The 22,614-nt window shown below is 35.8% G+C and overlaps 1 protein-coding gene across 5 annotated transcripts in view; it reads right to left on the minus strand.

Annotated features, from left to right (window-relative positions):
• Positions 1-22,614, minus strand: part of ABCB7 (ATP binding cassette subfamily B member 7) — a 249,093-nt gene that overhangs the window by 55,664 nt on the left and 170,815 nt on the right. For 2 of the 5 annotated variants that reach the window (XM_036902711.2, XM_036902709.2), the window contains exons 2-3: positions 15,555-15,632; positions 13,440-13,526 (exon numbers count right to left, since the gene is read on the minus strand). The exons of 1 other annotated variant lie outside the window; for it this stretch is intronic. In XM_036902711.2, the coding sequence (XP_036758606.2) occupies positions 13,440-13,526; positions 15,555-15,632 (165 nt within the window). The remainder of the gene's footprint in view (positions 1-13,439; positions 13,527-15,554; positions 15,633-22,614) is intronic. 2 more of the 5 variants (XM_057495976.1, XM_036902710.2) reach the window with 1 other exon arrangement.

Genomic DNA, 22,614 nt, shown 5'->3' on the forward strand with positions numbered 1-22,614 from the left:
CTATTTCCACTACTAACCTCATTCAAGCTATCATCATTTCTCACCTAAACCACTCCAACAACCTCCTAGCAGAGGTTGCATACACTGATTTCCTTGCATCCACTCTGATAGCACCCTGTCCAATTAGTTCACCCTGCAATCAGATTATTACTCCCAGCTTAAAATGCTTTAATGGCATCATATTGCTCATAGGATAAAGATCAATGATTATAACATGACTTATGAGGCCCTGTGAGACTTAGCCCTCAACTACCCCTATAGCCAAGACTTTCCTATACCACTGCCTTCAGTGTTCATGTCACACTGGCTTTCTTTCAGTGCCCCAAATATGCTATAATCCCTCCTTCCACAAGGCCTTTGCACAATACTATTCACTCTTTCTGGAATAATATCTCTAATACCAATCCACCCCCAACTTCTTCCAGCTAGTTAAGTGTCAGCACAAGTAGCACTTCCTCAATGAGGTCTTCCCTAACCCTAGTTAGGATCCTTGGCTGTATTTTCTCACAGAACCATATTCCTTTCTTCCAGTATCCATTTCAGTGATAAATTACATATACAGAAGTGTGATTATTTGATTGACACCGGCTCTCCTGACAGAATTTAAATTCGATTTGAGTAGTAGTAACTTTGTGTTCACTGTTGTAACCAAATACTGAAAACAATGGCTGACATACAATAAATACTAAAGAAATATTTACTGAATAGAAGAATGAAAAATTTAGCTGTAAGGATGTTTATTCTCATGCTGTTAGTAGGAAAAAAATTGGAAACAGCCTAAATTATTAACAGTGGAGAACAGTGTAAATGAATGACAGTGAATGCATACAACAAAATACAGCCATTCAGAAATATATGCAATGACACAGAAAACATGGTAAGTGAAAAAAGAAGAATACAAAACTTGTATTTTTGTGGAAAAAAAGTGTATGAGTTTACCACATGCATACAAATGTATCTGGAAAGCAATACCCCCAAAAAGTGTTAACATCAGTAGCTGTGAGTAGATGAAATCATTGATGGTTGTTTTACACTTTTCTTTTAGCTTGCTTGTATTTTCTGTAGTACACATATAATTAAAAAAATTTAATTGATTTTGAGGGGGAGCAGTTACACAGTTTCAAGTAGATTTGCATAGCAAGGAATGTGGGAAAGCCATCAACACATAAGAAACTCAGGACAACACGTTATACTAAGTAGTTTTTAATATTATGTTTATTTCCCCCCAAGGCTCAGCAAACTATTTTTCAAGTCTTTTTAAGTCAGTTTATTGACTAAAGAATAACATAAATAAAACTGTTCATATTAGAGTGAAAACAGGGCTACCTTCCTGAGCTGCTTTAAATACACTTAAGGTGGCAAAAACATGAAATGCTGAAAATAAAGTTCTTAAGACATTATTTTATACACATATATACACGCACACATGCTACTCATAACTGAACAAGGCCTGTAATTTTAAACTTCACTTTCCTTCTCAAACTTTTACTAAATAAATATAATTTAATGCATTATAACACAAACTAGGTCATTTCAACCACTTTCCCTTTTCACAAGTTTTGTCCATCTTATTTTTCTTGATGGAATAATGGCACAAAGGCCCTGTTTCCACCTATGTTTAGAAATACTCTCTCCTTGTCAAAACTTTCTGCAACACACTCCCAAAATTTTTTCAATAAGGATACAGAGAAGTTATGGCTAAGAGCAAGAAAATTATTCTAGTTGGCTTAATAGTGCATAAAATGTCACCATTTCACTTAACAAAACGGGTTCTGAAGTTGTGTAATCACAGATTATGAGTCCATTAAGCTGTAAAGTACATGACTTCAGTTATAGTTTAGATAAACTGTAAAGTTTGAAAAATGTCTTTTTTTTAAGTGAAAGCTAAGTCAAAGAGGCATTTCAGAGGCTAAGGCACATTTTTAAAGAATGTTAAACCAACATTCCTGCTGTACAAGAGTAAAATAAAATTGGAGGCCTCAATACAGACCTTGAAAAACAATATATCACCTATCAAAATCACCACAGTTAATTCATACTGGACACCCAGTGGTAATGCTGAAAGACAAAAGGGTTAACTAAAGCTGAAAAGAGACCAGGCATAAGCTTGAGACTGAATTAGAAATCACCTTCACATCAACTAATCTTTTCATTTCAGACTAAGCAACCCAAGTAGCATATACACCCTTGTAAGATCACATTCTAACAAAAAGGGTGGGAAATGTAGGAAATGGTCAAGAAGGACAACTAAAAATTGGATTATTTGAAAATATGCTGTGTAAAGTGTAATTATAGTACAGTTTAGGGAAAAAAACAATGATTTAAGGAAAGTTCTTTCTCAAGGATCAAAATTCCTGAAGTAACCTAACCAATGGTTGATGTCATAAGTTTTTCTTTAAATCTCACAAATAAACAGAAAATATGCAGCTAGTTAACTTTGGTTTAACATTTTCATAGTAAATAAAATTTAGAAGTTACTTTTAAAAATTGAGGTACATAACAATAAAATACACAAATCTTAGTGTAAGCTTAAAATTTGACATGTATATACTTTCAAATAACCATCGCTCAGACCAAGATATCAAACATTCTTGCTAATTTTTCCCCCTTCACCTACTTCACCCATATTCCCACCCTCTTCCCCTATAGCAACCACCAGTCTGTTCTCTGTGCTTATGAGTTTATTTCAGTTTTGTTTGTTCATTTGTTTTGTCTTTCTCTGTCTGACTTATTTCACTTAGTACAATATCCTCTAGGTCCACCCATGTTGTCACACATTGCAAGGTAACATTCATTTTTATGCCCAAGTAATATTCTATTTTATATATGTATCACATCTTTTGTATCCATTCATCTATTGAAGGACATTTAGGTTGTTTCCATATTTTGGCTGTCATAAATAAAACATGTTTAAAAATATGCTTTAAAAACATAACTGTGAAGACTATATCACAGTGACACAAGTTCTCTAAAACGGAACATTATAGGTATATCATTAAAAGGTGTATAAAAGTAGGAGTGAATCTTTTTCCTTTGCTAATAGTTTATACAATGTGGCCTTCTTAGTTAAATAGCCTCAAATTTAAAACATGGAACTGACATTTTAAGCCCCATTACAATGTAAAACTACTCCTGTGTTAGTATAAGGAATAAAAGGTTTTGAAAGATGTCAACTATATATTGGAATTAGCTAGCCATAATAAAGGAAAGCAATTAGATGCAGAGGGAAAACACTAGTAAAATAAAAGAAGAAATTCAACTTGGCTCATTAGGATCTTTAAATGGTAACAAAATTGTATTTTTTTTCCTAGAAATGAGTTTGGAAAAAAACATTTGGAAACAGAGAGCTGTTAAAGAAGAGATGAAAGTAACTGAACACAAGGTGGACTAAAAGAAAAAAAGCAGGTGCTCGAGAAAGAAACTTGACTGATGCCAGAAACAATGTTCAATAAATATTTATTCAATTAATGCAATAATTTTTCTGTTCTTTAAGCACATGAAGACAAATTCTTACTAATATCCAATAGGTACATCTAATATTTGATTTATTAAGTGATCACAACTTTTGACAGATTTTAAAATATCTACTTATTTGGTATTAATATATAGCTTCATAAGTCATATGAGGCTGGGTTGATAGAAGAAATAATGAAAGGAATATATACTTATACACAGGGGGCTAAAACAGCACACTTAGAACACAATGCTCCAAAAACAAATACATAAATAAAACTGAAAGCAACTGATGTAACAGGGCTTAACAGGCAAGCCACGAATTGTACTGCTTATATGCTCAGTTCAATAGCATGACCTGAAAGAGAGAGATGCAGGTGTTCACAGCATAAGCACTACATAAGTGAATACTGATAGGTAGTAACCATGTGGACAGGGCACAAAAAGGATAATAAAAAATACCCTGAAGACATCTGGAGCAGTTCACTTGGTAGAATTTTCAGATATTAAACTTAACTACATATTAATGACCTGAATATACATGTTTTGCTTCTCAGGTCAGTAACTTCATCTCTTTCACTAGAGAAGGATGTAAAGCACAGAAGCAAGAACAATTTTTTCTACCAAGACCCCATTCCTCCTAAGGGAGTGGAGTCCACTGGGCTTTGCTAGGAAAATGAAAAACTAAGAATAAAAATGATCTTTTGATAAAAGTAGCAGAATCACCTTTTCTTTAGCTGGTGGACTTTATCTAAGAATTCTGGTTTTAGAGACATTCCTAAATTCTACTAGCAAGAAATGTTTTAACCACAGAATCAAGGGGTTGCCTTAGAAAGAAACTAGTTGGGGGTAAAAACTGTGGTGAGGAAGAAAAATATATCAAACAATTTTGGATGCTATCTGTTTTGAATAAACATGAGCTACAGGCTGAATATTTTCTCCTGAAAGAAGTAATTTTGCTGAGAATTTGGAAGTGCCCACAATTTCAGGGATAAGCAAACTGTCCAGAGGAGTATCTCTTCAATCAAAGCTAAAAATAAGTAACTGCAATTAAAGGAATGATTTTAACTACTACTTCAATACTGACAGGGATAACAGTGGTTTGATAAAAGCAAGGTCAAAAGATAAGCAAGTTGAATAGATGTCTATGGGAAAAATCCAGGGTAATAGGAAATCTTTTCTGACATTACTGGGGATATAAATATAGTGACTTTATGGATGGGAGAGGAAAGATATATTAATTGTCAGGGAAAACTCTGTAATTATTATTTTCTCAAGCTCTGTTGGTCTGAAACCACAAAAAAGAGCTTATACAGCAGTGAAAAGTCCCTAACACAAATGGCTTATGATATACAGAAGATGGACTTGTACCCAACAGTCAATTTAATAGTTTTTAATAAAATAACTACCAAGCAGACTGATATTTCCATTGGCTAGTCAGCGAATTCTCTCTTCCAAAGAGAAGTCAATTTGGAAATCAAATAAAGATCAGTAAGGCTGTTTGATAATGGATGAAATCAGTTTCTAACATAAAAAGAGAGTATGTCAAAAAAGTCTGGGATGGGATTAAAGATGGCAGTGTGAGAGGTGAGACAGAGACCTCCTCCTAAAACCACATATAATACAAAAATATAATTTAATACAACTAATCCTGAAAGAGCAACAGGAAAGAAGGCTGCACCAGACTGCATACACCTGGAGAAAATAGCAGACCTCACAGAACAGGGTAACATACCAAAGCTGTGACCCAGCAGGGCCCAAGCTCTTCCCCCACCCCAGCTCACTGGAGGGAGGAAGAGAAACAGAGTGGAGAGGGAGTGGAGGCCTGGGACTGCTGAACTCCAAGCCCTAGAGATCTTCTCTGGAAGAATGAAATCACATTGCATGGTACTCTATTGATTTAGTGTGGTTGGAAAGCTAAGACAGGTGGAATACTTGGAGAGATGGAGATTCCAGCTGCTTGTGGGAAACAGGGATTCATATCTGGCTGATAAGGGTGGACAGTCTGAGAGACTTCCTAAAAGCGAGAGGGCTACTAAAGGGGCAAGGATTGCATACAGCTTACTGCTCAGGAGAGAGGACAGGTAGACAAAATTGTCCAGGTGCACTCTGCCCAGCAGGTTGCAAGCTTAAATGATCTTCAGGTGCTCCATCCTCCAGGCTGGCTATGCACCTCCAAGGCCCCCAACTGTGATACACAGCCTTCTGTGTCTTCCTCCTCGCTTGCCTCCACCTGTCTCAGGCTCATAAACTGGCAACCCCATGCCCTGGCATCAGGCCAGCCAGAGGAAATCCCCACCTATGGCAGCTACAAACACAAAGCACAGAGGCTTACACCTGTGTGTTTGGCCCACTGGTTCTGGCAGTGGAGATAGGCATAGCAGCCGGGAAGCAGGAAACAGCTCTTTTCTCCCCCCAGGCACCAACAGTGCTCCCCTGTGACCCCTGACATTGCTCCAGGGACTGAGCAGCTCCAGAGATTAGAGCTTATGGGCACTAGAGGACAAAACAGACAAATTATGAAATGTCAAAGGAACCTGCTTCAAAGCAAAATTATGAATACACCTAAGAAAGATTCAAATGAAATCAACCTCACGAATCTTCCTGAAAGAGATTTCAAAATAAAAATCATTGACATGCTCATGGAGGCACAGAAAAATATTCAAGAACTCAAGAACTAATTTAGGACGGAGATCCAATCATTGAAGAACACAATGGAGGGTATTAAAAGCAGACTACATACAGTGGAGGAGGCAATAAATGAAATAGAAATTAGGGAAGAGGAATACAAAGAAGCTCAGGAACTGAGAGGAAAAGGATCTCTAAGAATGAAAGAATATTGAGAGAACTGTGTGACCAATCAAATGGAACAATATTCTTATTATAGGGCTACCAAAAGAAGAAGAGAGAGAAAAAGATAGAAAGTGTCTTTGAGGAAGTAATTGCCGAAAACTTCCCCAATCGGGAAAGGACACAATCTCTCAGGCCATGGAGGTGCACAGATCTCCCAACACAAGGGATCCAAGGAGGACAACACCAAGACATAAAATAATTAAAACAACAAAGATAAGGATAAGGACAGACTATGAAAAGCAGCCAGAGAAAAAAGATCACATACAAAGGAAAACCCATCAGGCTATCATCAGACTTCTCAGCAGAAACCTTACAGGCCAGAAGGGAGTGGCATGATATATTTAATGCAATGAAGCAGAAGGGCCTTGAACGAAGAATACTTAATCTGGAAAGATTACCATTTAAATTTGAAGGAGGGGTTAAACAATTTACAGATAAGCAAAAGTTGAGAATTTACCTCCCACAAACCATCTATACAGTGTATTTTGGAGGGACTGCTAAAGATGGAAGTGTTCCTAAGGGTAAATAGCTGTCACCAAAGGTAAAAAAAAAAGGGATAGACAAAGAGGACAGAATATGATACCTAATATATAAAGAATGGAGGAGGAAGAAAAGGAGGGAATAAAATAGAACCTTTAGATTGTGTTTGTAATAGCATACTAAGTGAGTTAAATTAGACTCTTAGATAGCAAAGAAGTTACCCTTGAACCTTTGGTAACCACAGAACTAAAGCCTGCAATGGCAATAAGTACATAGCCAATTGATAATCACCCTAAATGTAAATGGTCTGAAGGCAACAATTAAAAGACATAAAGTCACTGAATGGATAAAAAAACAAGACCCAACTAAATGCTGCCTACAAGAGACTGACTTCAAATCCAAAGACATACACAGTCTAAAAGTGAGGGATGGAACAAGATATTTCATGCAAATAATAGGGAGAAAAAAGCAGCTGTTGCAGTACTTGTATAAGACAAAATAGACATCAAAACAAAGAAAGTCATAAGAGACAAAGAAGGATATTACATAATGATAAAGGGGTCAGTCCAACAAGAGAATATAACCATTATAAATATCTATGCACCCAACACAAGAACATCTACATATGTGAAACAAATACTAACATAACTAAAAGGGAAATAGAATGCAATACATTCATTCTAGGAGACTTCAACACTCCACATACTCCCAAGGACAGATCAACCAGACAGAAAATAAGTTAAGGAGACAGAGGAACTGAACAACACATTAAAACAGATGGACTTAATAGATATCTACAGAACTCCTCACCCAAAAGCAGCAGGATACACATTCTTTCCAGGTGCACATGGAACATTTTTCAGAATAGACCACATACTAGACCTCAAAAAGAGCCTCAGTAAATTAAAAAACATTGAAATTGTACCAACCAACTTCTCAGATCACAAGGGTATAAAACTAGAAATAAATTGTACAAAGAAAACAAAAAAGCTCACAAACACACGGCAGCTTAACAACATGCTCCTAAATAATCAGTGGGTCAAGGAATAAATTAAAACAGTGATCAAGCAATATATGGAGATAAATGTAAACAATAGCACATGGCCCCAAAGTCTCTGGGAAACAGCAAAGGCAGTTCTAAGAGGAAACTATACAGCAATCTAGGCCTATTTAAAGCAGGAAGAACAATCCCAAATAAACAGTCTAAAGTCACAATTATTGAAACTGGAAAAAAAAGAACAAATAAAGGCCAAAGTCAACAGAAGGAGGGACATAATAAAAATCAGAGAAGAAATAAATAAAATTGAGAAGAATAAAACAATGGAAAAAAATAATGAAACAAAGAGCTGGCTCTTTGAGAAAATAAACAAAATAGATAAACCCCTAGCCAGACTTATTAAGAGAAAAAGATAATCTACAAACATAAACAAAATCAGAAAAGAGAAAGAAAAAATCACGATGGACACCACAGAAATACAAAGGATTATTAGACAATACTATGAAAATCTATATGCTAACAAGCTGGATAACCTAGAAGTAATGGAAACTTTCTAGAAATATACACCCTCCAAGACTGACCCAGAAAGTATCAGAAAATCTAAACAGACTAATTACCAGCAATGAAATTGAATCAGTAATCAAAAAACTACCCAAGAACAAAACCCCATACCAGATGGATTCACCACTGAATTTTATCAGACATTTAGAGAAGACATAATACCCATTCTCCTAAAAGTTTTCCAAAAAACAGAAGAGGGAATACTTCCAAACTCATTCTATGAAGCCAGCATCACTATAATACCAAAACCAGGCAATGACACCACAAAAAAGGAAAACTACAGACCAATATCCCCGATGAACACAGATGTAAAAGTAATCAACAAAATTGCAGCAAACCTAATTCAGAAATACATCAAGAGGATCATATACCATGATCAAGTGCAATTCATCCCAGGGAAGCAAGAATGGTACAACATACAAAAATCCATCAACATCATCCACCACGTCAACAAAAAGGACAAAACCCACAGGATCATTTCCATAGATGCTGAAAAAGCATTCGACAAAATTCAACATCCATTCATAATAAAAACTCTCAACAAGATAGGTATAGAGGGCAAGTACCTCAATATAATAAAGGCCGTATATGACAAAACCACAGTCAACATCATACTTAACAGTGCGAAGCTGAAAGCTTTTCCTCTAAGATCTAGAAGAAGACGAGGATGCCAACTCTCCCTGCTTTTATTCAACATAGTACTGGAGGTCATAGCTACGGCAATCACACAACACAAAGAAATAAAAGACATCCAGATTGGTAAGGAAGAAGTCAAACTGTCACTATTTGCAGATGACATGATATTGTACATAAAAAACCCTAAAGAATCCACTCCAAAATTACTAGAACTAATATCTGAATTCAGCAAAGTTGTGGTATACAAAATTAATACTCAGAAATCTGTTGCATTCCTATACACTAATGATGAACTAGCAGAAAGAGAAATCAAGAAAACAATTCCATTCACAATTGCATCAAAAAGAATAAAATACCAGGAATGAACCTAACCATGGAAGTGAAACACCTATACCCTGAAAACTATAAGACACTCCTAAGAGAAATTAAAGAGGATACTAATAAATGGAAATCCATCCTTGCTCTTGGGTAGGAAGAATTAATATTGTTAAAATGGCCATCCTGCTTAAAGCAATCTACAGATTCAATGCAATCCCTATCAAAATACCAACAGGATTCTTCACCGAACTAGACAAACAGTTCTAAAATTCCTATGGAACCACAAAAGACCCTGAACAGCCAAAGCAATCCTGAGAAAGAAGAATAAAGCAGGGGGATCTCGCTTCCCAGCTTCAAGCTCTACTACAATGCCACAGTAATCAAGACAATTTGGTACTGGCACAAGAACAGATGCACAGACCAGTGGAACAGAACAGAGAGTCCACATATTAACCCAAGAATATATGATCAATTAATATACGATAAAGGAGCCATGGACATACAATGGGGAAATGACAGTCTCTTCAACAGCTGGTGTTGGCAAAACTGAAAAGATTCATGTAAGAGAATGAAACTGGATTATTGTCTATCTCCATATACAAAAGTAAATTCGAAATGGATCAAAGACCTGAATGTAAGTCATGAAACCATAAAACTCTTAGAAGAAAATATAGGCAAAACTCTCTTGAATATGAACATGAGCAACTTCTTTATGAACGTATCTCCCCAGGCAAGGGAAACAAAATTAAAAATGAACAAGTCAGCCTATATCAAACTAAAAAGCTTCTGTACAGCAAAGTAGAACAAAAAGTCATCCTACAGTAAGGGAGAATATATTCATAAGTGACATATCCGATAAGGAGTTGACATCCAAAATATACAAAGAGCTCATGCACCTTAACAAACAAAAAGCAAATAACCCAGTTAAAAAATGGGCAGAGGAGCTGAACAGACACTTCTCCAAAGAAGAACTTCAGATGGCCAGCAGGCACATGAGAAGATGCTCCTCATTGCTAATCATCAGAGAAATGCAAATTAAAACCACAATGAGGTATCACCTCACACCAGTTAGGATGGCCAACATCTAAAAGACAAACAATAAATGTCGGCGAGGATGTGGAGAAAGGGGAACCCTACTACACTGCTAGTAGGAATGTAAACTAGTTCAACCACTGTGGAAAGCAGTATGGAGGTTCCTCAAAAAACTAAAAATAGAAATACCATTTGACCCAGGAATTCCACTTCTAGGAATTTACCCTGAGAATGCAGGATCCCATTTTGAAAAAGACATATGCACCCCTATTATTATTGCAGCACTATTTACAATAGCCAAGAAATGGAAGCAACCTAAGTGTCCATCAGTAGACGAATGGATAAAGAAGATGTGGGACATATACACAATGGAATATTATTCAGCCATAAGAAGAAAACAAATCCTACCATTTACAACAACATGGGTGGAGCTAGAGGGTATTATGCTCAGTGAAATAAGCCAGGCAGAGAAAGACAAGTATCAAATGATTTCAGTCATCTGTGGAGTATAAGAACAAAGAAAAAACTGAAGGAATAAAACAGCATCAGACTCACAGAACCCAAAAATGGACTAACAGTTACAAAAGGGAAAGGGACTGGGTAGGATGGGTGGGAAGGGAGGGATAAGGGTAATAAGGGGCATTATGATTAGCACACATAATGTAGAGGGAAGGGCATGAGGAAGGCAGTATAGCACAAAGAAGACAAGTAGTGATTCTATAGCATCTTATTATGCTGATGGACAGTGACTGTAATGGGGTATGTGGTGAGGACTTGATAATGGGGGTAGTCTAATAACCACAGTGTTGTTCATGTAAGTGCATATTAATGATACCAAAAAAAAGGTCTGGAAAGTAGTTCTTATATTAAGTTCTGCATTATTTGTGTTCTTATTATGAGCACAAGATTAAGTAAATTCATTAATAGATACTTCCTCAAAAGAAGCAGATTGAAAAAAAAAGCTTAAAGGCAGGAATAAAGCTCCAGAATTCTTTAAAATCTGAAGATTCTATTACAAAACAAAATAATTACTTAAACTGGAGTTTTCAAAAATGGAAACTGCCACTCTTTTTTCACAATCCCTTTTGTGTAGCCACATTGGATAAATAGATGATTTAGATACCTTCTGAGCATCATTATTAATGCTTATCAATAGTTGTTTAAGAGCATACAAGTGAAAATGAATAAAAGTAAAGCAGTAGAGATTTCAGTTGGCTATAAGTGAAATCTATAATTTGTCAGAGTGATAAAATTTCTACACGGTAGTTTAGACATTTTGCATCTAAACTGTTAAGTTTCTTGATGCAGGGTCTTTTGTTCATTATTGTATCTCCAGTACTTAACATAGAGTCATGCACAAATGTGGTATTCAATACATCCTTTTTAAATGAATGGATAATGGTAAAGGATAGGACTTACAACTTCACATTATAGTAACAGCAGCTAGTATTTACTCAACACTATGTGTCAGGCACTTTTTAAGAGCTTTACACAGAGGAGTTTACTCATTTAAATCCCTTTTGGTGTGATTATCATCCCTATTTTACATATGAAGAAACTGATGCACACACAAATGAAGTAACTTGTTCAAAGTCATTCCTCCAGGATGTGATGGAGCCAAGATTAAAATCTAGGCAGTCTGGCTCCAGAGCTCAGGCTCTTAACTATCAATGTCATACTGCCTCTTCTCAGGCGTGGCCTTCAGGCTCTGTTTCTCTAGGATTTGATTTACCTAATGAAGTTAACATAATACGAAAATGACAGGGAATGAAGGATAAGGAAGAGACCAAATATAAAGTGTTACAATGACTTTTGCTTTGTTTTATTTTATTTTAGAATAAAGAAACTAACTTGAAGTTTATATTGCTTGATTCTAAGAGAAGTGACTGCTTTTCCTTTATTAGTCAACATATTCTTTTTGTGTTTAGAGCATTATTTGCAACTACCCATAAGATGACAGACAATCCTGAAAGCTGGCACATACCATGCCAAAGACTAATACAAGGATAAACAAATCTCAGTATTTGTATTCATGTTTTAAAAATTCTATTTTATAATGCTTTGCTGTCTTTAAAAAACCATACAAAATAGTAATATACAAAAATGGGATAGAAATATGAATGTGATGTGTTTTGAGTTTCATGAAAGAAAGGAGCTATATTAAGGATCAAAAAAACGGAGAAAAGCACTGGAAAGGTTTCCTTAACAATCACCTCCCACCAATAAAATAACAAAATAATTTCTATTTATCTCTCTATAATTAGAGAGTACTTTTACACAGAATTTTTTCACTTGCCAATAATCCTGAAATTATCATTTCTATTTAGAGATACTGTATATATATATATATATATATATATATATACACTAGCTGGGTCAAGTTGAAGGAAGAAAACGAAGGAAAGCTCAGAGAAAGACGGCCAGATGGAGAATTGTGTAACAGTATTCCAATTACTTTTTCACTCATTTAGAAAAATATAGTGCAATTACATCTTTTGATTTCAGTGGCTCTACTGTTTAGCTTGTCTGTATAATGATAATAATAATGATTAATGATGATAAGGATAAAGAATATGGATAATTAAATAAATGGAAAGTATTATATAGGCAGGATATTTAAAATCTACTAAGTCACTAGGTAGATGGAGGATTTACCATGGAGCTAGGGGACATTCTTGGGTCTTTCTAAGATAAGTGCATAGAAGGGAAAACATTAACCTTAAAACACACACACATACACACACACACACACACACACACACACACATTACTTGCAAGTGCTATATCTAATTTACCTATTTATAAGGCTAGATTATATAACAAATAACTTCAACCAATACTATTTTAAATAAGGATCTAAAATATTTAGGTTGATAACTTTTTTCTTTTGTAGTTAATCATGAAATTTTTTGTTTGTTTTTAAATCTGATAAAATCTCATCTATATAACCATGGTCACTTCATATGGTTTAGTATCGGAAAACCTGCAGTTGTGTGAGTCAATCAAAATATTCTGAAACATAATAATCTTGATTATATCTATACAAGATTGTATCTATACAAGCACAATCATCTACAAGCATTTCCAGTTATTGTTTATCAGCTCTTACCCCTTCTTTTGGGTCTGTGTGGAGTCCTCCTCCTGCATGACCATGCCAACATGTCCTCTTTTCTTTCAGTGGCCATGCCTGGAGAGCCTAGGTGACAATGATACCAGGCCATCCGTTAACTACTATAGAATTTCAGATCTTTAAAAATCTAACTTATGTCTAATCTAATGAAGGTCCCCCAAGCAGATTTAGAGGCATAGCTTTTAGCCTAGCAAAGCAAAACACCTGCATAATTAGCTTACATTTATACAAAGAATGGCATACAAAGAATGAGATATGACACTCATACAGAAGTTACTTTCTCTAAATTGTTCTCTCAATTAATTTTGAAATTAATGTCTAAAAGATTTAACTTGAATTACACTTCCATTTGATGTCTACTGGCTTTCTTAATGTCATGTGTTACTACAGTACTGTGTAATCTGTTACTCTACCATTGACAAGCAAAGTATACTGTGTAGTTAATTATATCCCACTTGCTTTCCTTGCATATACATTTTTCTTTACTATTTAATATAGTGGATTTTACATAACTGATTCTTTTTCTTATTGACTCACATATATATTTAGAAACAAAGTATTTTTTAATATTTCACAGTCTATCTTATGCTATAGGAATTTGCATACATGTTTTATCTTTCCTATTACATGGTAAATTCTTAAGATTAGGGAAGTGTCTTTTATCCTTGTATCTCCCATGGCATATACCACAGTGTCTTGTACATGGGCAGGGTAGGTTTCAATGCTTGTTGGATTAACTTACAAATCTCCCAACTAGCCTTGTAAATATGTAAACATCTTGTTTATTATAATTTTTTTAAAAAGGTCTTAAGAATACTGCTGAGGTAAGGCAAATATAAAAGTTAAATCATTTGAGAAAATAAAGTTGACAGGACATTGTAAAGATTAGGTTTAAAATATAGGCTTGCTAATATTTAAAGCATTTTCCCAATTAAAAAATACATAATGAAATGGACTGATATAATAATGCCTCTTCAGTAGCCAAAATCAGTAATTAATGAACAAGAGCACAGTTCTTTAAAAACACAAATGTGTATTAATACAATCTTAACAGTACCAGCTCTGGGCCAAGCTATGCAAATGGAATCACAAAAAACAAAAGTGCCTTCTTGTTCTCATCTATTGACACACAAAAAGCAATGCCATAAATGCCATTAAGTTATTGAGTTTTGGATCAACCACCTTAAAGCATTTTTAAAGGGAAAATATCAAAAGGTAATTTTAGTGTGAGATGTCTCTTTGTGACATTTTTTTCTCTCTAAAAGACTGAGCAACAAGTTATATTAAGGGGACCAGTGAATACCACACAAGACAATGAGGTCTTCAACAAAGCAATAGATTAAAATATAAATAAACTTAGTGGCATCATGAACAATAAGAAGATGAAGCACATTCTCCCTTAAATTAAAACTTGAACTTAATAAGGTAAAATCTAATTCATTTCTACAGCCTCTGCATAAGTTACAACAATGTCTTGTACCTTAATGGCAAATAATTGTTAATCAGAAAGAAAAAATAATGGAAATACCCAGGATTTAAGTAATCATCTAATTTTCTAGTCTTTTTCTATCTTGGATAAGTCCTTGTCTCATTTTAAAGCACTGGGAATTTTTAAAGGTGTCTTTCACTTACTTTAGCAATGAAAAACAACCCTTATCGACATGTAAACTCAGCATCACTTACTCCAAGGGCTTTAATAAGCTTGGAGTCCCTTGATATTCTGCTATCTGAGTATCTTCTAATGTAAAGAAACTTTACTCACTTAAAAATTTACAGCATTCTATATTTCAGATACAAATTACCAGGATAAATTTAAGTGTCCATAAGCTGCCATTACATTTATAGAAGCTTTCTGAAAACGTTACTCTAGTGGGCATTGATCTCGAAAGATTCAGACAGCTTTCATCAGGGGTAGAAAAATATCAGGAGTTCTTTCTCCATTTCCAGTAGCAGAAAAATACCTTCTTATTCATCTTCCCGGTATTTAGAAAAAGTGAAATTATTTGGAAACATAGTCATGTTAATCATAAACTGCTCCAAGGGCTTGTGTACTTTCCCTAATTATAGGTAGTAGAAGTGTCCGCTTAATCTTACCCCTGCAGCATCTAATAACTGTGTTGAATTGCCTTTTCCCAGTCTCTGCCATTTGGTATGTCTTAATGACTTTGGGATCTGCAGAAGAAAAACAGGTGGGGGGGGGAAGTTTCAGAGTGGACAGTTACTATTCAAACATTTCCTTTATTGTCCGCAAACATAAACTAAAACTACAGCCAGTGTTAGAGAGATGGTTATGCTTAATACATACTGAAAAAGATAAAAAATAAAAAATAAAATGTATAAAGTAAATCATATTACTTGGGTCAATCTGTATTTTCTTTTTGCCCTCTTTCTCTCTAGGTATCTCTGCATTTGTTTCTTAAAGCCTTCAAGGTCTTCAACTCCATTTATTTATTTGTTATTAAAGTATAATTGATATACAATCTTATGATGGTTTCACAGATACAAAGCAGTGGTTCAACATTCACCCATATTATCAAAACCTCACCCCCTCCATTGCTGTCACTGTCTATCAACATAGTAAGATGTTAGAGTCATTAATTGTATTATCTGTGATGTACTACCATCCCAGTGACCTACCTATGTTGTGATAGCACCCCTAATCCCCTTCTCCCTCCTCACCCCTTCCCCTTTAGTGACCATTAGTCTCTTCTCGATTTTTTTAATGGCTTTTATGCTCTTTTCAAACACTCCTACCTTTACTAAATTTTATTGTTCTATCTTGTGTCTATTCCTTTGTAGTCTTAATCTCAATGCTAACTTTAGGAATTTAGATACTGGCCATAAGATCAGTTTTGTCAAACACTTCTATGTAACTAACTGACGGACTCCAGTGAAAGATTCCTACACCATTTTTTTGTCTTGATAATGTTCCAAAAGTGGAGGTGGAAGGAGGCAGAATAAAGAACCTCTTCATAGCAATACCAGATAGAAATCTCTAAAATGGACACACATCTTTCTGAAATATACCATTAATTTAGTGAGGAAAAAACTTGCTTCTTAGATCTAGTTTCTCTCAAAAGGCAGGTAACTCATAAGCTTTCCTGAAGCTATTAATGAGTTGTACAAATGGATTACTGTCTGAACATAAAAGTCAGTGCTGTACAATGCAAAAACAGCAAAAATAAAATCAATCGAAAAACCTATCTCCACACATTAAAATAACTGACCAAATTACTGAGAAAATTAACTCATTTTCCAAAATGTAATTAACAGTAGTTGATTTCTGCTTGTGTATACTTATAGATATATAATGCATTCCATGAATTACAAAAATGTCAAAATACTGTTAGGAATGTTAAGTGGAAAGCTAGACATGAGCAGCTGGAAGAGGGGAAGATAAGGCTCAAAGAAGACACCCAGATAAGGTTCAAAGAAAAAACCATCCAAACTCTTCCCAGATAGGGGGTCCCATGTGGAGACAACAAAGGCTTTGCAGGGAGATATAACTTCCTCCCCAGCCAGATCTCAACAAACAGAACTAAGAAATGGCCAAATCACACCTCAGCATGGGGAAAGGACATGCTCACCGAAAGGGATGACTGTACAGAAAAACCCATAAATCAAATAGCATCCACCTTGTCAGTCAAAGAGGGGCCTCCTAACCAGAATGCAATATATAAGCCTGCCACCTAACAGATTGGGGCCTTTGTCTACCTTGACTCTGCCCAACTCCTCCCTTGGAGTGTATTCAAATATAACTTTCACTCTACTTTGCTACTGTGTCTCAGCCTTTCAATTCTTTGTTGCAGAGGGGACAAGAACCGAGAACAACAAACTCAACCCATAACCATACTAACGGTTGTTTGTATACTGTCTTGCCAAAACCAAGCTCTACACCATTCCATGTATCCTCAAACCTCTACAAACCATCCACTGTCAATGATGACTTTCTAGTGCTTAACTCAATTTGTGTTCCTCACTGCTTTTCTCCAATACTCAGACCCTATACAAGCTTTAACTCCTCATTTTCCTGTTTTTCATAGGCCCCTAGTTCAAGAAACTGCACATCAAGGAAGGTAGTGCACATGCATACACAATTCACTCTTCTTTGACTTTCATAATTTGCCCAGGTATCTCAAGTAAATGACTACTCACCTCTTCTTTCCTCCCAAAACTATTCCTATATATGACAAATAGGTAAATGATGGATTAAGTTGGTAATACACTTAAATTAACAGTTAAAACATATGCTCTGAAGTGATATTTGTGAATATAAAGAAAATTTACCATAAAATCTAAGCTCTTGAAAAGATCCATAAAACCATGTCAGAATTTCTAGCTATCTCTTTAGCCTTCTCTAATTGACCCATTTTTTTCTTTAAGCATCAGCATTCAAAGTAAATAATTTTTAAGTGTTCATATTCCAACTGAACTTCTAGTACTAAAATAGCACTGTTAAGATTATAAACTATTTCAGGCACATAAAAAGCTCAGAAAACAATATAATGAATACACGTGTCATCACTACCCAACCTAAGAAATAACATAGAAAGGAAAACCACCAACATGCTGCTCTAGAATGTCATCTCCCTGTTCCCCAGAGAGAATCAACATTGATTAGTTAAAACATCTTTTACTGTAAAAGGAACAGTAACAGTCACATAATGGATTAACTCCTATTGAGAGCTAGTTCCACCACTATTTAAGAAATTGTTTCTATGGAAAAATGTTCTGAGTTCTAAACAGACTTATGAACAATTCTGAAACAATGCATCTGTAAATCAGGGTTGCCTCTACTTTTAAAACCTGAAAGGAAGGGTTTATAGCAAAAACTCTTTTACTTAAAAATGGAGGTGGGGTATCCAAGATGACAGTATAGGAAGATCCTAAACTCATTTCCTGCTATGGACACAAAAATCCTACAGCTACATATGGGTCATTTCCTTCTGAAACAGATAGATGAACCTGCTCTCAATAAAAAGTATAAAAAGGACTACATAGAAATGGGTAGGAGAGGCAAAGAAATGTCTTACAAAAATCCCCACCCCCAGGGCTGAACACACAAAAGGGAGGGATCTCACCAGACAGGTGTTTTCTCCTGGAGGAGTGAGGTTGGTGTCATGACATTGGAACCATTGGAACCCTGGTTCCTGGGATCTGCACCAGAGAGATGAGAACCCAGATCATGTGGTTTGGAAAACAGTGCTGACATCTGGGGCTCCCAAAGTGCTATAGGAAACTGAGATTCTCCTCTTAGAGGGCTCATGTGTGGTATTCCCCACCCAAAGATCCAGCAAAAACACACAAGTTCAAAAAAATGCTAGACTATGTGAGGGAGATTCATTTGCTGATCTGGAGGCATTAACTGGAGAGGCAGGGGACAGCTGAAAGGCCACTGGAGATGGAAGCACTGGCAGGTGTCACTGTTGTACTCTCCACATAGCCCATAAACCCAGACATGTGAGCTCAGATGTAGCACCCTCCTGCCACTTGCTGGGAAGGGGAGGTACAAGTGCTCAAGGAACCTGCTGAGGCCAGAGAGTACAGGCAATTTCAGCAATCTCCTAATCCCTGGCTGGGGTGGACAAGCACAAATGGTTTTGGAGTTCTCCCACTCTATAGCTAAACTCTGCAAGTGTGGGTGGCTGCCACACTTATGGCTGGAGCTGGTGAACACAAGCAGTCACAGCATTTTTCAGCTCTCAGCATAAAGCTTGCATGCCCACACAGACGAAGCACTTTCCCACTGCACTGCTGAAGCCCATAGGAAACACAGAGTCAAGAGCTTTTCTTGTTTCCTTTCTAAGCTGGCAAACATACCCCAACCTCTACACTACCTCGCTAAAGCCAGTGGGTATGTGCAAATCACATAGGGACACTCCAAGATCAACTGGCTCTAATGGCCAAGAAGACTGGCATTCTAGAGCTCCAAGGACCTGCAACAATTGGAAAGACAACTCTTGGCAGGACCCTGCTCCCAGGGTAGGGAACAGACAGCAGACTGAAAAAGAAAAACTCTGCTAAAAAGAACTATTTACATAGCCTGGAGCTTCTGTCTAGGGGACAAGCTTCAGGTTTCCCACACATATAGAGGTTAAGGAGGAGGTTCCCAGGAAATGTAAGCAGGAAGATATCATCCTTGAGCACCCCCTTGGACTCACTACAGCTCAACAAAACTTTCCAGAATGGAGCTCAACAAGACTTCACAGAATGAAGCATAAAATGAGCAAAGACATTCATCTGTAGCCCTGATTGATGCCACTTTCACACAGGGAACAAGTCTGTATCTCTTGGTCTGGGGGCCAGCAGGGATTATGACTGGCCCCACAGAACTGTATATATTTGCATACTTAAAAAGCTGCTGCCTGAGGGTTTGGTTTCTTAGCAGCCTGAAACTAAGTGCTCAGTGAGATTTCTTCCCTTGATCACTGACAGGTCTTGGTATACCCTCAATAATCGGAGCATAGCAAATAAATCAGGTGGCTTTGACAATCACAAAGGTTCAAGAGACATCTAAGAGCTAGGGTAAGCTTGAATGAGATGTATCATCACATGAGGTTATTCCTTCAAGAATGAGAGATGTAGCTGTTTCACCTAATACATAGGAACAAACACAGAGAGTCAAGCAAAATAAGGAAATAGAAATATGTTCCAAACAAAGAAAAGACACAACCTCAGAAAAAGACCTTAAGAATACGGAGCTAGTAATCTACCTGATGAATAATTCAAAGCAATGATCATAACAATTCTCACCAAAATTGGGAGAAGACTGGGTGAACACAGCGAGAACTACAACAAAGAGACAGAAAACATAAGATAGTACCAAACAAAAGTAACAGAGCTGAAGAATGTAACAACTAAACTGAAAAATACACTAGAGGGGCTCAATAACAGAATGGATGAAGAACAGGAGTGGATCAGAGAGCTGGAAGATAAAGCAATGGAAATCATACAGAGGAGCAAAAAGAAAAAAAGATTAAGAAAATGAAGATAACGTAAGGGACTTCTAAGACAACAACAAGCAGAACAGAATTTGTATTACAGGGATTCCAGAAGAAAAGAGAAAAGGGGGCTGAAAACTTCTGTAACCTAGGGAAGGAAACAGACATCAAGATCCAGGAAGCCTAAAGAGTTCCAAATAAGATAAACTCAAAGAGAGTTACACCAAGACACATAATAATTAAAATTTCAAAAGTTAAAGACAGAAAATTTAAAAACCAGCTAGAGAAAACAAATTGTTACGTACAAGGGAAATGCCATAAGGTTCTCAGCAGATTTCTTGGCAGAAACTCTACAGGCCAGAAGGGGGTGGTATTACATATTCAAAATGCTGGAAGGAAAAACTTCCAACCAAAAATACTCTTCACAGCAAGATTATCATTCTTATTTGAAGGCAAGATAAGGAATTTTTCAGACAAAAGCTAAAGGAGCTCATCACTATTCAAACAAGCCTTACCAAAAATATTAAAGAGACTTCTTTAAGGTGAAGAGAAATGGCACTACTTAACAAGAAAACATATGAAAGTGGAAATCTCACTGGAACAGGTAAATATGTAGTACATGTAGTAAATAAATCACTTATAAAGCTACTAACAAAGTTTAAAAAATGACAAAAGTAGGAAAATTAAAACCACAATAATTATAGAAGGGATACATATAATGAAAATATGTAAAGAAAATGACATCAAAAAACACAAAATGTGGGGTTCAGGGAATATAAATATTCAGTTTGGGAATGTGTTCAAGTTTAAGTTGCCTTCACCTCAAAAGAGACTGTTACATACATAAGCTCATATTTGTGAACCTCATGGTAGCCCCCAAAATGAAAACTTGTAGTAAATACATACATGAAAATGAGAAAGGAATCTAAACAGAACACTGAAGAAAGTCATCAAACCACAGGGGAAGAGAGAAAGAGAAGAACAGAGTGGAACTATAAAAGCAGCCAGAAAACAATGAATAAAATGGCAATAAATACAGCTGACCCTTGAAAAATAAAGGTTTGAGCTGCACAGGTCCACTTATGAGTGGATTCTTTTCAATAAATATATTGGAAAAAAATTTGGAGATTTGCAATAATTTGAAAGAACATTTTATTTTCTCTAAATTACTTTATGGTAAGAATGCTGTATATATAACATATATAACATAAAATATGGGTTAATTGACTGTATTTACTATTGGTAAGGTTTCTAGTCAACAGTAGGCTATTACCAGTTATTTGGAAAGTCAGTTGTTATACACAAATTTTCAGCTTCATGGGGCTGGTGTTCCTAACAACTGTGTTGATCAATGGTCAACTGTATACACTTATCAAAAACTACTTTAAATGTAAATGGGCTAAATTCTCTAGTCAAAAACATAAAGTGGCTGAATAGAAAGAAAACAAATCTATATATTACACACAAGAGATTCACTTCAGAAGGACACACAGAGACTGAAAGTAAAAAGATGGAAAAAGATATTCCATGTAAATGGAAATGAAAAGAAAGCTGGTATAGCTACTCATATCAGAACAAATAGACTTTAAAACAAACACTGTAGTAAAGAACAATCAACCCAGCAAAAAAGATATAACATTTATAAATATATATGCACTCAAAGTAGGAGCACGAAAATATAAAAAGCAAATATTAACAGATCTTAAGTGAGAGATTTAGAGCAGTACATCAATAGTAGGGAATTTTAACACTTCACTTACATCAAAGGCTAGATCACTCAGACAGAAAATCAATAAGGAAACAGTGGCCTTAAACAACACATTAGACCAGATGGGCTTAACAAATATACACAGAACTTTCCATCCAACAGCAGCAGAATAAACATTCGCACATGCATATGGAACATTCTCCAGAATAAATCACATTAGGCCACAAAACAAGTATCAATAAATTCAAGAAGACAGAAATCATATCAAGTACCTTTTCTAATGAAAACAGTATGAAATCAGACATCAGTTACAAGAAAACTGGAGAAACTACATATTCAACTCCTGGGTCATAGAAGAAATCAAAAGAGAAACAAACAAAAAACCTAGAGCCAAATAAAAACAGAATTTTGTATGTTTACCAAAATCTGTTGGATGCAGTAAAAGTGGTTATAACAGGAAAGTTTATAGTAATATAGGCTGACCTCAAGAAATAAGAGAAATATC

This window comes from Manis pentadactyla, chromosome X, assembly GCF_030020395.1.
Source record: "Manis pentadactyla isolate mManPen7 chromosome X, mManPen7.hap1, whole genome shotgun sequence".
Classification (NCBI taxonomy): domain Eukaryota; kingdom Metazoa; phylum Chordata; class Mammalia; order Pholidota; family Manidae; genus Manis; species Manis pentadactyla.